We start from the raw sequence: 15,896 nt of genomic DNA, 5'->3' as shown, positions 1-15,896 counted from the left end.
GACCCTCAGTTTGTTTCCTGTAGTTAAGAGTCTCTTATGGTTTGTCTCCCTCTCTGATGTTCTCCTTCTGATTTTTTTGTCGTCTTTTATTTTTTCCTCTCTTCCCCTATGATCCTCTGTTTTGTTTCTTTTTCTTTTCTTTTCTATTCTTTCTTTTCTTTTCTTTTCTTCTCTTCTTCTTCTTCTTCTTCTTCTTCTTCTTCTTCTTCTTCTTCTTCTTCTTCTTCTTCTTTCTTCTTCTTCTTCTTTCTTCTTCTTCTTCTTCTTCTTCTTTTTTTGGTGGGCAACAAAGCAAGGTTTATTGAGCAATAGCAAAGTGATAGTACCAAGCTTGGGAGGAGGGAGGGGACACAAGAGGGTTGCCCTCTGTTTTGTTTCTTAAATTCCACATCTGAATTAAATCATATAATTGTCTTTCTCTGATTAACTAATTTCGTTTAGCATGATACCCTCTAGTTCCATCCACATTGTTGCAAATGACAAGATTTCATATTTTTTTGATGGCTGAGTAGTTTTCCATTGTGTGTGTGTGTTTATATATATATATATATTCATATGTCATACATCCTAATGTTTAAATGAGATTCATTTTGATAAGGATCTGAAAGTAAAACAACAGAAAGAAATATCTGAGTTTCTGATTTTTAATGACCATCTCCACCTCAGACTGAGTAGGAGGACAAAAAGAACCAATTCCAATGATTTTTAAATTAAAATGAATGAGATAATTAATATAAAAGGAAAATCCTTTATTTTTATGCTTCTGGATCTTAGCTAAAAGAGAAGTGTTAATCTTCTAATTTGTTTCATTTGATTATGGGAAAATTTATAAAAAGTTAGATATGTTCTACCAAGATAGGTCTTTACATACTTATTTTTCTTTAAATTTATTCCTAGGACTTAGTATTGCTTGCAAAAATAATACACAAGGCAGTGTCTTTGGAGTTTTTGTTTTGGGTGGGTGTTAGTGGTAGATACTGTGAATGGAAGGAAACAGCTCCCTTGGGAGGATTACGATATTGATTATAAAGTCATCCCTAAAATATTAATGCATGACATGCTTTAAAAATCCAGTAAACATCCCATTGTATGCAGTGTAAAAAAGGGCTCTGTTTGCTCAACACAGGCCCATGTATTTAGTGTGTTTTCCAAATGGTGGGAGGAAGGTTGGGGGCAGGGGGTAGTTGAGAAAATAGGAACTGCAAAAGATCTCCTGTCAAACACACGAATGACATTCTAAGAAATGCTGACCTTTATATCCATCTTTGTGGCCCATTTTTTGGAGTGCATTAGCTTCAGACATTGATTAATCCTGTGAACTCTCTTCAGTTATTATTTATGGAAATCTATAGCCTAAGCATACTTAATTTTTTATTAAGCCATAGTTACTTCTACAGCACTGTATTGTCCCACTTTAAAGTTTGTTTCTTTATTTCAAGGAAGATTTAAGATCACTGGGTATTATGCATGGATGTGTTTTTAATTTTCTATTATGGAAAATGTCAAATATTTAGTAGTGGATATAATAGTAGAGTAACAACCATATACCTGTGACCTAGCTTCTACAATCTTCAGCAGTGACCAGTTGTGTTACAGGTATATGTTCTATGGCCCATCATTACAAATTCATACCCCATTAGGAGCATAGCTTGTGCACGCGTCTCTGTCTGTGTTGATCAGTGGTGTACATGTTGGCAGTTTCCAGTGGCTGTGGTCATCATAGTGGCACTCTGTCCTATCTTTCTTCCAGTATTAACTGTAGTATCTTAATTCTAGGCCTCTTGTGTTTTGTTTTGTTTTGTTTTGTTTCTTTAAGTCACTGCAGTGAACTTTGGTTGCCTGGATATATTGGGTTCACTCTTACTGTGCATAGTGTAGGGAAGTTAGGGCCACATTTCGTGCTAAATTAAAGATCACATGAAATAGTGAATAAATATCACTATTTAAATAAGAACAAAGTATATGGTCAATCACAAATGAACTTTTGCTTTCAGGTGCTTTAAAAGTGTTTTATTGTCTAGATTTCACTCAAAGAATACTTCACTAATACTTGAGTCCAGTCATTCTAATGTAATAAGATTAAGGTTTCCAACACACAGATTTGTGTCATTAGAAATAGTTGCAAGGAACCCTGTAAGATTACTTAGTCATCTTTTACACATTGTTTGCTTCTTAGTTTAGCATGTAGATTAGGGAGTATGCTGCTTTTTGTCAGCATGATTTGAAACCTGTCTTTTAGGGATTGTGCTAACATTGGGATTATAATGGTAAGAGGCTTTACTCTCAGTATGTTTCTGCTAAGAAGTCCAGGCGTTTTATGTTTTGTTTTGATTTGTTTTGATGGAAACCCTCACCTAACATTTTATACCCATTTTTTAGGGAGAGAAGTAAGGGCCATTTGAGCAGGGACAGTCTAGCAGATCTGTGGTAGAATCTTAAGTGAAGCAAGTGACAAGGATTTAGCTTATAATACATCACCCCATCCCAAGGAGATTGCTCTTATACCAACGCTGTAGTGAAGACGTGAGAAGAAAATTGGAAATCCAGTATATGAGCTATTTGGGTACAGGAAGACTTCAAAGAAGTAATGGGCAAATTGAATTCTGAAGGATGAATAGGAGTTCACCACAAGGATGAGGGGAAGAGCATTTCAAGGAGAGATGTAAAGTATGTACAAAGGCACAGCTGGGTAAAATGTGAAAACATAGTCATATCACAGATGTCTGAGCAGCATGAGAAAGAAAACAAAAATAGAAGCTAGATAAAGTAAAAAAAGTACTGGCCAGTCTAGATTGTTTCCTGCTAGTTCCATGTCATTTCCTGGGGGAAATTTGATTATTATAACTAACTTTACAGCATAGTAATGGATTCGTTATATAGAAATTCATGGTATGCAATCTTTTCTTATTATAGATATGAGCAACAGTTTATGAAATTAAGGAACTTAGGAATTCTGCTTTGAATTTAAGCTAAAGATGAAATATTTTGGATTGCATTAAGTTTTGTTTTTGTAATACATAAAACTGATTAAGTTAGTAAAAATGCTTAAAATGATCTCTTTGTGGTTATAATTATGCTTCATCTTATTTCCACATTGCTAATCCTGTCTGTTCTTTTTTTCCTGTGGCAGCTATTGGTTCTGAAATCCTAGTTAACATATTCCTAAAGAAGGGTTTTTTCCTTGAATTCTGAGTCATTTCAGTTTAAAGCCATTTAATTTTCTCCAAAGTTTTATAATCCAGTTTTATACAAGTAAAAAAAAATACATTTGCTTCCCATACCCTAACAAAAGACTCGTACTTTTGTGAAATACTGCTGGCTTGTACATTTATTGGGTTAAACTCATCCCCTGTGTCTCCGTCTTCCCTCCTCAGGTCTGTCACCCCCTCCCTGTTCTTCTGCAGCTTTGTTGGTGTTACTACAGAGTTGCCCCGAGAGACATGGGGAGGGAAAGGAGAAGACTAATTCCACCCTTTCTTTATGCTGGGCACTCTTCCAGACTCCACTTCTAGATTAGGATCTCAACAAACGGAAGAGATGTGCTCCTCATGTGGGATTTATCTGTATATTGTTATTACTTTTAATAAAATTCATTCACCTTTTCAAGTGAGGGGCTACAGCTGTGCTTAAAGTTACAACGTATTATTTTAAGATTGGAAAGGGCCCTTGTCACGTAGTCACCAAAAAGGTAGTATTACCTAGTGTAGTTTTCTGGAATAATTATCGTAACAATTATTTGGCATTTTCTTCGAAATTTCTTTAGTTTAACCTTAAATTGTAGCCATGATCAGTGCTCTTAGTTTAGAGACTTCAAATTCAAGATTCGAAAAGGACTTTCTGGAGTCCCAGACTTCCTTCCCTCCTAAAAACTGTCTCTAGTGTTTCAGACACCTGTAGTGTCTGCCCAGACAGCTCTTCCTTACCAGTGAGCTGAAGTCTGTATCCTGTGGCTTCAACCTGTTGATCCAGTTTTGCTCTCTGGTATAACATGAGCTAATTCTACTTCTTCCCCAGTTGGTAACTTCTGAATATGGAAGTTACCATGATTTCTCTGCCATCCCTCACCCCTTGACAGTCTGTTATCAGGAGGAGCATCCCTGGTAGTTCCGACAAGTCTCTGTCACATGGCTCCCAGATCCTTTCCTCAGCTTCCTTTCGGGTGTTACCTGGTTTATTGATACGCATACTTGCAGATACCAGCTGGGGAGCACCATCATCTTCCTTTCTTCATACATTGTATCCAAAGTGAATTAGTTATTCATTCATGAGGTCAACACAAAAATAAAAAGAGTTTTTGTTTTTAATCCCCAACTCATTGATATATTTTGTTAACAAAGTTACTTAGCCCTTGAATTGATCTAGTAGTGACCACAATAATGCCAATAGAAATAACTAAATGTTTTGGTATCTTTTCTATGTGCCAAGCACACGTCTAGGTGCTTTATAGCAGCCTTGTGAGGTAGGTACTCATTACAGCTCTACGACCTCAGGCTTTACAACAGAAGATAGTAGTCACTCTGGAAGAGATACTATCACATCTCCATTTTGCAGATGAGGGCACTCTATGGTATACGGTATCCAGCACTGTTTTATGCAAGAAGTTCTGCTACCTTGCTCTTTTTTCTTTAATTGTACTTCTGATGTTTTACAGTGGCCTGAGGGGACAAAACAAACCAAGACTCAAGTAACAACTGAAATTTACTGAAAATGTCAAAGGGAAGTACTTCATATATACAGTTGTCAGCAGAATCCAGGCAGCTCAGTGATAGAATAAAAGGTGGTTTGTCACACAGTCAGTTGTGTGGGATATGCTGCTAGGGACAGGAGCTTCATCGATCTTCTTAAATGATGACCAAGACATAGTTAAGAAATCTGAGATGCTTTCTGAGTCATCTGAGGCAGATTAAATTGATAATCATTAATAAATTGATTTTCTTGTTGAGGGGACAGGCTGCTGTTGCCTAAGTCTTCAAAAACTTGTCAAGTATTGCCATATCATGAACTTAACATATATGATCAATCACATCTTTGTATCTAGCCATGTTAATATTATAGAGTTAAGTTATTTTAATCTGAGTATTTAGACTAATGTAAATATATATTTACATATCCATATATATATGTCCTATATATATATATACTTAAGAGTTTAGTTTCCATTATATATATGCTTATCTTGAAAAATCTCAATATTTGTAATATTTGTAACTCAGAGTATTGCATTTCCTGCAGCTGCTCTGAAGAGTTCTTCTACCCACTGGTTTGATTTATAATTTTATAAAGTAAGGAATCGTGGAATAATTAGAAAAATATCAGTGACCTCTGTATATCTAAAATACTGGACCTTGTATATTAGATTTGGAGCTTAAAATACAAAGTCAAGTACCTTATTTCTAATAGTAGAATCTTTTAAGTATACATTTATATCACTTCTTTTACCAGAAAGTTAGAATTCAGGTTTTTTGTTTTTTTTTTTTTGTGGTTGGCTATCTTTCCCCTTCCCCATGTCAGGGAGATGCCACTTTCTCAGGTGGCCACTGTCTAAAGGGACTGTTTACACCCAGTTTGCCAATAAGGAAATGAGGAAGGAACTCTGAGTTCAGATTTGATCTCCACCCAAGCCAAGCTCTGTTTTTCTGTTGTTACTCAGAAACACAATGGGGTTTGTGTGTGTGGAGGGGAGATAACTGCCAGAGCAACACAGGAGTGATTCTGGGAGGCTGGTGGTGCCATCTCCTTGGAGTTTCTCACTGCTGCTTCTGCCAAGAAAGGTGGTGCCGGGTCTGCATTTCCAGTTGAGGCCATGCAAGGAGCTCCCTGGACAAATACCACAGTTGTGGCTGCTCTTGGTGGAGATGTGCAAGTCTCTGCCCAGGTCCCTGGGAATACCTGCCCATTTTGTTAAGGGAGGGGAATGTAGGTGCTGGAATTGTCACAGCATTGCCCTGAGATTTGTGTTCTCTGCTCTGTGTGCTCTCATCACACCATTGGTGTACCTTCTTGAATGACTATTGTTTAGGTATCTGTGTCTCAAGAGACCAAGCTTTTGAAGACATAGAGTGTGTCTCTCCAGGACCAAGTATAGTGCCTGGTTCATTGAGGCAAATGATAAACATGTGTTGAAAGATTCACTCATCCCCATCCATTCCCTTAGCAAAGAGAGACCTGGATGCTTAAGTGGTGCTCTTATTCTAAATTTCTCAGTATTGTTTTTTTTCTATATTTTTATAGCCTGATGCTTTAACAGTATTCTAACAAAATCGGCACCTTGCTTTGCTCCTATTAAGTATAGTAATTATTAATTATTAATGATTACCAATTAATTATTAATTAGTGGCTCCTATTCATGTATATATTGTAATTAATTTTATACTAAAGTTTTCTTCATCTGTTAAACAGATTTTATAAAATGGTAATGTTAGTACAGGATCAGGAGAGATGTCATTGCAAAAAGGTCTGGGGTCAATTGAAAGTATTTCTTGTAGAAATTTATAGAATTTTTTTTTAAAGAAAATGATCACATGTTGTAAGGCAGTGTTAATTTTAATTTTATTAAAATTGGAAACTTCATTTAGAAGGTATTAAAAAACTTGATAAGATGAAGTTGAAAATAAGTTGCTAGAATGCTTAGCTAAAAGATTAATAAACATTCTTCTAAATTCATATTCTTCTACCTCATGCCTTCCCAAAACATTTTTTAGGAGGTGAGAATTAAAACTAGGTCAGTTAAGAGGTTAAGAATTTTTTATAGAAGTGGAGTAAACTCCCCAGAGACTATCCCTGTAGCCAGGGCATAATTTCCCAAGCCACTGAAGGTTAGGCCAGAGCAATTAATGACTCATTATACTGGTGAACAGCAGTCTTTTGCTTTACACAAGCAGAATTACTCGTGCTATTTCAGCTGCTTTGACCAAGCCTTTCAGGGTCATTTTGCTTAATTTTTGAGCATGTTTGGCACATAATAAGGATAAATGCCACTTCATTAAAATATAGTGGTAACAACAACAACAACAAAATCACTTGAATGTTTTTCTAAGCTTTCCCTTGCTAATAAAAGATGATTGCCCACAAAGTGAACATCAGGAGTAATGGGAATAATGTGGAGGACAGTTCTGTTGTAGAAGATGATAATTTCAAAAGCATAGCAAGGATAAGTTAGGATAGAGATATTTTTGGGTTAGAAATGCAACTCAGCTAGACTCAAAGTAGAGACTAGTTTTGACATAAGTGTCCTAAAAGCTTGCCAAGAAACAACTGAGCAAAGTGTTGAGCTGAGTAGCATGTTAGAAATATCTGGAAGCCCAGTAGGTAGTCTGAAAAGTTTGTTGATGTTCATATTATAATTTTTATATTTTACCCCATAGTGTTCTTTGGGGGAGATATTTTGAGATCCAAGTGAACTCCCTCTACCCCCCACCACACACACATATTTACAAGTAATTTGGAAAAAAGACAACCTGAGAAGGTGACTAGAATTCATGTCACTTTTATGTGTCTTCCGGAATGGGATTTCCCCTCCATGAACCTACATGTAGGTTGGTGATTAGTTCACCAACTCTTAAAGCCTTCAAAAGAAGTTTTGCTGTTAATCCAGACTAGCACTAATTTCCCTATCACAGTTATATTGAACTGATCTTCTAACACTTGAATCCCTTCATGTGTAGTTCATGTTCTGCCTTTGATTGAGCTTTATCTGTGTAACTGCTCAAGGTGGCGAGAGCAGTTGTCTCTGCTATCATCCTTTTTGTGTTACAAGTTTGTACTGCATGCAACTGTGGATGCTGGTCAAGGGATACTGCGTCTGCAGAGCCTTTCCTGATTTTTTTTTTTTAATGAGGAGAATATTATTTACAGCAGCTTGGTAAATTCAAAGGGTAGGTACTGTCTATTCCACTTTAGTGTTGAGGGAGCAGAAGGACAGATGGATGGAGTGACTTATCCAGAGCCACGTGGCTAGGAAGTGATAGAGTTGTTTGTACACCCTGATTGTTAAGACTGTGCTCTTTCTCCTGCACGTCAAGTTGCTTGGGTTTCAACTTTGGTCTTCCACTGTCTTGATGTTGGGAAGTATAATAGGTGTACAGTAGCTTTTGCCAAAAGGATTGCATATTCTAACTGTGAGGTCCTTCCCATAACAAAGAGTTGAGGCAGTTTCTGCACGTGCTTTTTTCTTTCACTTTTCCCCCAACTTTCTATAACTTTTAAAACTTGTCCTGTAACCTTTTAAGATTCAATTTGGTGCTTACCAGGTGGCATCACCGCTGCCCAGGTGGACAAGCAGTGTAGACAGGACTGGGCAGAGTCCATGATGTCAAGGAATGGTGCCCCCCTGGGGCTTCACCCTTCCCTGGAGTCTGTAGGCAGCAGGTACTTTCTGCTTTTCTCAAGGGGGACTGTCTTCTGTACTGCCCTTCCTGAGCCTTAAGCTCATCCTAGGGATGACATCTGATCATCTTTGCTGTGGCCTAAGGGGTTCTGTTATTATTTTATCACGGAAGTTATAAGTACAAGCCCTTCTGCAAACTCAGTTTCTGTTGTGCTTGAACTGTGTGACCATGGACGTGCCCTGTGACTCAGCTTACCCTTCATCTTTGAAATGGGGATAAGTCATTGCTACACTGAGTTGTTGTGAAGACTAAATATGATGGCTAAAGCGGTTGGAAGAGGGCCTTCCACAAGTGAAGCACCCCCTAAATGTTAGCTAGAATTATTGTTATTCCTACTACTTAAAAAAAAAAAAAAAGTTAGAGTAATAAAAGACTATTTGCCCTGAGGTGTAGCTAGGTGGCTTTTTGATTTATTTTTATTACTTATTTAGGTCTTTCCTGTGAAGGATCTTAGTTTTAATAGGTGCTATGTATGTGGGTCACAGCTTCTTTGGGCAATCCAGCTGCTAGTTTTTTCATTTGGGATTTGAGCAAAACTTCTTTGAGGCGTATCCTTAGGTGCCCAGGCTGGTCTGGGTGGAAGTGCTTCAGGCTCCCTTTGTCACAGGGACTGGGTAGAGGTGCAACTCATGGTAGCTTTTGTGGCCACCTTAGCAGCTTTCTGCCCTGCTGCCAGCATTTCTGCTGTTGCTGTAGCTGTTCTAGCTCTGCAACGATCCCCCCCCCCCCCCCTTGCTCATTGTATCCTTGTTAATGTGGTTTCTTCCCTGTTTCCAGCAGCAACAGCTCGCGGTACAGAACGAGGAAAGGAATCAAATACCACTTGACATTTAATCATTCTCTTTCAGTTGTTCAAAGAGAGTATTTAGTGTGATGCTTCCATCGAAATAGGATTTGTCCTCTTGAAAGTAGTCTCTGTGTGAAAGAATATACTAGGTGGGTCAGATGCAAGCTGGTGAGAAAGAAAGGGCTGTAAAGTAGTCCAGTGGCCATTCTTCTGGCAAATACTTTTTCGAGGGTCACCAAGTACTGAGCAGGGGGTATAATTAGTGAACAAAATAGGCAAAAATCCCTGCCCTTATGGAGCTTACAGTCTAGAGACAGAGATTTTCAGAGCCTTTCCATGCTTCCCATTTTGTTCACATTAAAAGCCAGAGTGTTTGCAGTGATCTAAAAGGCCCTGTCAGATCTGCTGAGGCCCTGCCAGATCTACGCCTTACCTTTCTGATCTCATTACAGGTCCCCTTACCTATGGTCTCCATGATGTTCCTTGAACATGCCAGGCACACCCCTTTCTAGGGCCTGTACACTTGCTACTTCCTCTGCCTGGAGTGTTCCTCTAGACACATCAGTTCAGTGTCTTCTTCATATCCTTAGTGTCTAAATGTCACCTTTTCAGGGGAGCCCACCCTGACCAGCCTATTTAAATATAACCTACCCATAGTTCCAACAATCTGACCCTCTTTTCCTTGCTCTATTTTTTCCATAGTGTTTGCCAGTTTTTAACATATAATTTACTTATGTATGAGATCTAAGTTTAATGGAGGCAAGTATCTTAATTTTGTTCACTGAAGCATACCAAGTACTTACCAAGATCAGTAACTGGCGCATAGTGGGTATTCAGTAAACATGTTGAGTGAATGAAAATGAAAAGTACTCCGGAAAAAATTATGAAGTGGTATATATTAGTTTACAAATTAACAAAACCAGGATCCTTGGGTGGCGCAGCGGTTTGGTGCCTGCCTTTGGCCCAGGGCGCGATCCTGGAGACCTGGGATCGAATACCACGTCGGGCTTCCGGTGCAGGGAGCCTGCTTCTCCCCCTGCCTATGTCTCTGCCTCTCTCTCTCTGTGTGTGACTATTATAAATCAATTAAAAAAACAAACAAACAAACAAATTAACAAAACCTTGGTGACTTTAAAACAACAGAACTTTATGCAGAAGTCCAAAATCAAAGTGTTGGCACGACCATACCCCTCTGAAGGCTCTAGGGGAGAATCTATTCCTTGCCTCTTCCAGCTTCTGGTGGCTCTAAACATTCTTTAGCTGGTGGCCTGTATTTCTCTGGTCTCTGCCCTCATGTGGTCACATAGACTTCTCTTCTTCTGTTTCTCCCTTAAACTCCTTCTGCCTCTCCCTTAATAAGGATACACATAATCATACTTAGGGCCCACCTGCATAATTCGGGATGATCACCTTCTCTCAAGATCCTTAAGAAATGCTTCTTGTCATATAAGGTAATATTCACTCTTGCCATGTAAGATAATATTTATAGACTCCAGGGATTAGGATGTGGAAATCTGTGGTTTTGTCTATCTCAAATCCTTTTTGGGGCCATGATTCAGTGCACTACAGTGGGTTTAAGGGGGTCCTTGGAAGAATTGTTGTCCCTGGTGTACCACCTAGTAGAACACTGAATGCAAGGAAAGCCAGAAGGCTACTCTCATCCATTTTCTTCTTTAACTGAAATTTTCATTGAAATTACACTTTTTTAAAAATTAAACACACAGAATAATATTACACACAAAGAATAATATTACAGTTTCCATGTACTTGTCTTCCCCAGTTGTTAATGTGTTCCCATAGTTCTTCATATCTTCCACTGTCCTCTTATAAGGAAATAATCATTACAGATAAATTCCAAATCTCCTATCTTCTCATTCCTATTTCCTTTTCCTTCCTTATCCATCTAGAAGCAGTCACTATCGTTAATTTGGCATGTGACCAATGTATGGTTTATGCAGTTAATAGTTACTGCTTCATAACTATTTATACATGGTATATGGAGTCGTGTGTGTTTGTGTTTTCTCCCTCTCTCCTGGCTTCACAATATATAAATCTCAGAGAAGGCCTCTGGTTAGCCTAGCTTAGTACCTGTTGGATCAGTCTGTGGGTTCAGTAGATGGGGTATTCTGGTTGCTGAAGCCTGGAGAATATGCCTACCCCTATGGCCAGAGGGTCAGCATGCTTTGTTCTTGGGATCTCAGGTGTTGGAAGGATTGCTATAGGAATATATGGAAAAAGGATTTGAGGTAGACAAAAACACAGATTTCCACTTGAGTTTTAAGTTTGAGTTTGGACATTAGGTCCTCTGGGAAGCCTTCCTTGACTTCCTAGATCATACTCTGTGCCCTTGTACTTCTGATTATTGTAACCATTATCATGTAGTACCTTAAGTCCTCTCTCCTTCTCTTGAAGTGTGTTCACTCAGGGTGGAGACTGTGCTGCCTTGTTTACTGTTGTACTATAGGAGATAGAAGGCCTGGCACACCATTGTGTGCTCAACATCTGTGCACCGCGCTTCCTGTGAACAGGTTCCTGTGAGTGTTTGCACCTGCCTTTCAGGCACATTACATTCCTCAAGGCTCTTTTTACATCTTTTGGTGTATGTGGGTGATTTGGCCCTATTTGGGATTCCCTCCCTCCCTCCCTTCCTTCCTTTCTTCTGTGGTAAACAATTTCTTCTTTTTCTTTTTTAATAGTGAAAATTCAAGAAAAGATATGGTTGCTAAGAAGCAAACTCAGACTTCCTCTGTAAAGTTTGAATTGAGCCCTGCCAGGCTGTTTTTACCCCACTCTCCCCTTAGCTCTATATGTGCACAGTAATTTCTTTCTAACCTCAAATATGCTATCAGCAGAATAGTTTTACTATTCTGAATACCTTTTTAGTGTCAGGAGAATTTGGATTTCAGTAGATGTAAGATGTGAATCATTCTGTTTGGCAGTACTGCTAATACTAATAGCGATAGTACTAGCAGTCACTGTGTATTGAATGCTGTTTCTGTGCCGTCTTGTAGATGTCACCCTTACACTTGTTACACAGATGTGAAAACTGGAGCTTGTGGGGGCTCCGTGATTGGTTCAGGTTCTCTCAGCTCCTACTTGGGGGAACTAGAATGTAAAGTTGCACATGGACCCCAGAGTCACACTCCTGAAGACCATGCCCTACTGCTTTCTGTAACTGGGAAAGAAAAAGCTGGAGTTTGGTAATAGAAGAGGACATCAGATTGATCATAGTTAAGGAGTGATGTTTCTACCATAAAGCTTTGGTAAAAATAAAGAGCATGAGGGAGAATCAACCCAGAGCTTAGAACAGAATTCCCATAGAATTCTCATGGCCTCTCTGAGGAGAGAAGCCAAGGTGTGTGTCAGAGGGACCGAAGCCACATACAGTGGCATAAAGTGGCACCACATGACCTGAAATATGGGAGAAAGCATTTGAGAAATACAGATCATCCAGTGCTCTGTCTCTAGCACGCTAGTTGGTCTTTGGCCCTGGGACTCTCACCACAATAAGTCATTCAACCATGAAGGCTTTAACTATGTGGATAAATAATCAGACAGAAAATAAATTTTCCTTAGAATACTTGCATGAAGCAAAGCACGATGAATTTGTCAGCATCTCACTGAAGCTTTGTGCGAGAGATAACCCGAGAAGTTAAGAGCAAGCAGGCAGTGGAATCTGATCATATGCTACCATTACTATTAAAGATGTGTACAAGGCCATGGATACTACTTTTATTTGTGCTGTTTTAAATCTGTATATTCAAGGGCTTTGATAGGTTCCATCTAGACCTTAGTGTCTATCTCCTAACCCAGTATTTATTCTAGAGTCTTGTATTATTTAGCTCTGAATTCTCTTACCATGAATGTTTTCAGGAACTTAACCCACGGTTGGAGGAGATTACTGGTATCACTGAACCTGATAGGATAATCTGTGCTTTTTGTAACCTGTCTCCTATACCAGGTTACTCTAAGTGCCTCCTAGGCAGGGACACTGTTTTCCGCTTTTATGGTACCTGACTCAATTCTATAGTAAGTAAATAGTCTACTGGTTTATATTTGGACTACTAGTGGCACTTGTATAATATGTCTGTGTTCTCAATGGGGTCATTATATTTCCATCCATAGAGGGCATCTGTAGGATAAATGGAGGGTATTAAAATCAGGCTGGGTTTTATCCCCCTCCAGGTTGCATCACAGCGCATTAGCTCAGTGGACCTCTCATGTTGTAGCCTGGAGCATCTGCCTGCCAACCTCTTCTACAGCCAAGACCTCACTCATCTCAACTTAAAACAAAACTTCCTAAGGCAAAATCCCTGCCTGCCAACTGCCAGGGGGCTCAACGAACTGCAAAGGTGAGCATACAAAAATGGGTAGCTTCTGATTGTTTCTTGAATATTCTGGCTTAAAAAGCTAAAAAAGCGTGTAACCTTTCTCTTTCAGAGGGCAGAATAATAGGATTTTATGAAAGTAAGGATATTATCAATTCCATCTGAATTTTTTTGACGGTCCCTGCCTTTGAAATAAATGATTTATGATATTCATTAACTGGATAGATTTATGTAAGAAGAAGATTTCTCTTGAAAACACTGATCTGCAAATGAATCTGTGTGTGATATCTGTTACTTCTGACAGATTAAACTATTACTTTTGAAAGTTATAAAAAGTACATTTTTTTTCTGTGAAAAAACATTTCCCTACCAGTTTAAGAACTAAGGTTTAAATCCACTAATACCAGATCATCTGGGTGATTAGCGTGTAGGTTTCAAGAGTCAACTGTTAGATGAAAACAGTCTGCTTTATAACTGGAGAGAAGGGACTTTATTTGCATGTACCTAAAACAGATTTAAGAATTTACTATATTCATTTACTTTTTAGAGCAACAATCATTCTTGATTCTGTGGTAAATTAAGCCTCATATATTTGTTGCAGATATATAAGACTATAACCGCAGAAGACTGTAACTCTTAAATAAACAATGAATTGTTCATTTGTTCTAAATGGCAGATAATGATCTGAGATTAAACTATGGTAACACCATCGTGATTATGTGTTCATGGTTTTTAATATTCAGGAAGAATAACCCAGTATGTGTTTATTATAAAGTTTGTGCTATGTGTAATTGGAAAAGAGGAGACTGTTCTAATGGTCTTTTCAGACAAATGTGAATAGTCTTCTTTGATACTATACCAAAACTTGACAAGTGGTCATTTCGTAAATGTTGATTCCAGCATTGAATCTAAAACCCTGTTGTTAAACTTTAAAAAATTCTTTTACATTAGCTTCTTTTGATCTTTCTTGCACTTTGATTGGGTCCTTGCCCATGCATCATTTTGCTGCATTAATTATTGGTCATTTGGGAAATACTGGTTCATTAGATAATGGGGATATTCCCAATGTTAACGCATTTTATTGTGCAATTTTAAGATATCACAGTTGTTAATACCACCACTGATCTCATCAGAAAAATCTTTAAGTATTGGGAAGTTCTCAAGTTCACGGTGGAAGTAAGTTTTCCAAAATTTTGATTTTCATTTGGAAGCTTGAAGGCTGTCCTTGGCAACAAATACCGTCAGTTGTTTTTCCTGAAATGACCTTCTCACTTCATTGTAGAGAAAATGTCTGCCAAATACCCAAGTCTGAATAATGAATTTGTCAGTTGTTCTTTCACATAAAAGTGATATTCCATGAATTATTGACTAGTTTGGCTCACGGCTCAGATAATCATACAAGTGTTTTCTTTGAGAAAACCATCATATTTTACTATACAGCAGAGGTGCTTTTTGTGTACTTCCCATTTTGTCTCCCAGAAAATAAAAAAGATGTATTCAGGAGTCAAGATGTAATACAAATAACTTTGTTACATTGTGAAGGACATTTCTAAGTAAAACTAGCATTACAAATTATTATTTTTAGATTTATTTTTAACTGAAATATAGTTGACATAGATTTGTTTCAGGTGTACAGTGTAGTAATTTGACAATTACAAAATGCTCACCACAAGTTATCCTCTGCCACTGTACAAACTATACACTATTATAGTATTATTGACTGTATTTCCTGTGCTGCATACAAGTAATTTTAAAGAGTATTTTTGCTGTGATTACCTGAAGAAAAGAATATGGTGAAAACAGACCGTTGGGTGCTGCACTTATTTGGTTAGTTAGGCAGTAAGAACTCCAAGAAGGCTCAAGCACTTCCCTACTTTTTCCCTGTAGCAAATGGGTACAATGAGAGGAAACCACAGTGAAATCCTTGAACTTCAGTTTTTATGTGCCCTATGTGTTGATAATAATAATTTTACTGACACTACCATAATAAAGTGACTATGATTTTTCTGCCTAAGTATTAATTATATCATGATTCAGTCTGTTTTTGAAGTTTAAAATGATTTTGAAATATTTTTGTGTATTTTTTTTTAAAGATTTAGTTCATTTATTTGAGAGAGAGCGCAAAAGTAGAGTAGGGGAGAGAGAAAAAAAGAGGGTGGGGAAGGAGGGAGAGAGAATCTGAAGGAGACTCCCTGCTGAGCTCTGAGCCTGACACAGGCTCTGATTCCAAGACCCTAAGATCATGACCTGAGCCAAAATCAAGAGTAGGACAGTCAACTGACTGAGCCACCCAGATGCCTCTTGTGTATTTCATAGCAGTGCAGGCTTCTGCATTTCCACTACAGAACTTCAAGAACTTAATATCCTACTATTGAATACTAAGACATCAGCAAA

General features: G+C 38.1%; 1 protein-coding gene across 1 annotated transcript in view; it reads left to right on the top strand.

The window, feature by feature from the left end:
* Window positions 1-15,896, top strand: part of PHLPP1 (PH domain and leucine rich repeat protein phosphatase 1) — a 206,821-nt gene that overhangs the window by 114,658 nt on the left and 76,267 nt on the right. The window contains 1 exon segment of the mRNA XM_038525861.1: window positions 13,360-13,526. Within this exon segment, the coding sequence (XP_038381789.1) occupies window positions 13,360-13,526 (167 nt within the window).

Source organism: Canis lupus, chromosome 1 (genome assembly GCF_011100685.1).
Source record: "Canis lupus familiaris isolate Mischka breed German Shepherd chromosome 1, alternate assembly UU_Cfam_GSD_1.0, whole genome shotgun sequence".
NCBI classification, from domain to species: Eukaryota; Metazoa; Chordata; class Mammalia; order Carnivora; family Canidae; genus Canis; species Canis lupus.
Note: the sequence above shows the minus strand (reverse complement) of the source record. Positions and strands in the feature narration are given on the sequence as shown.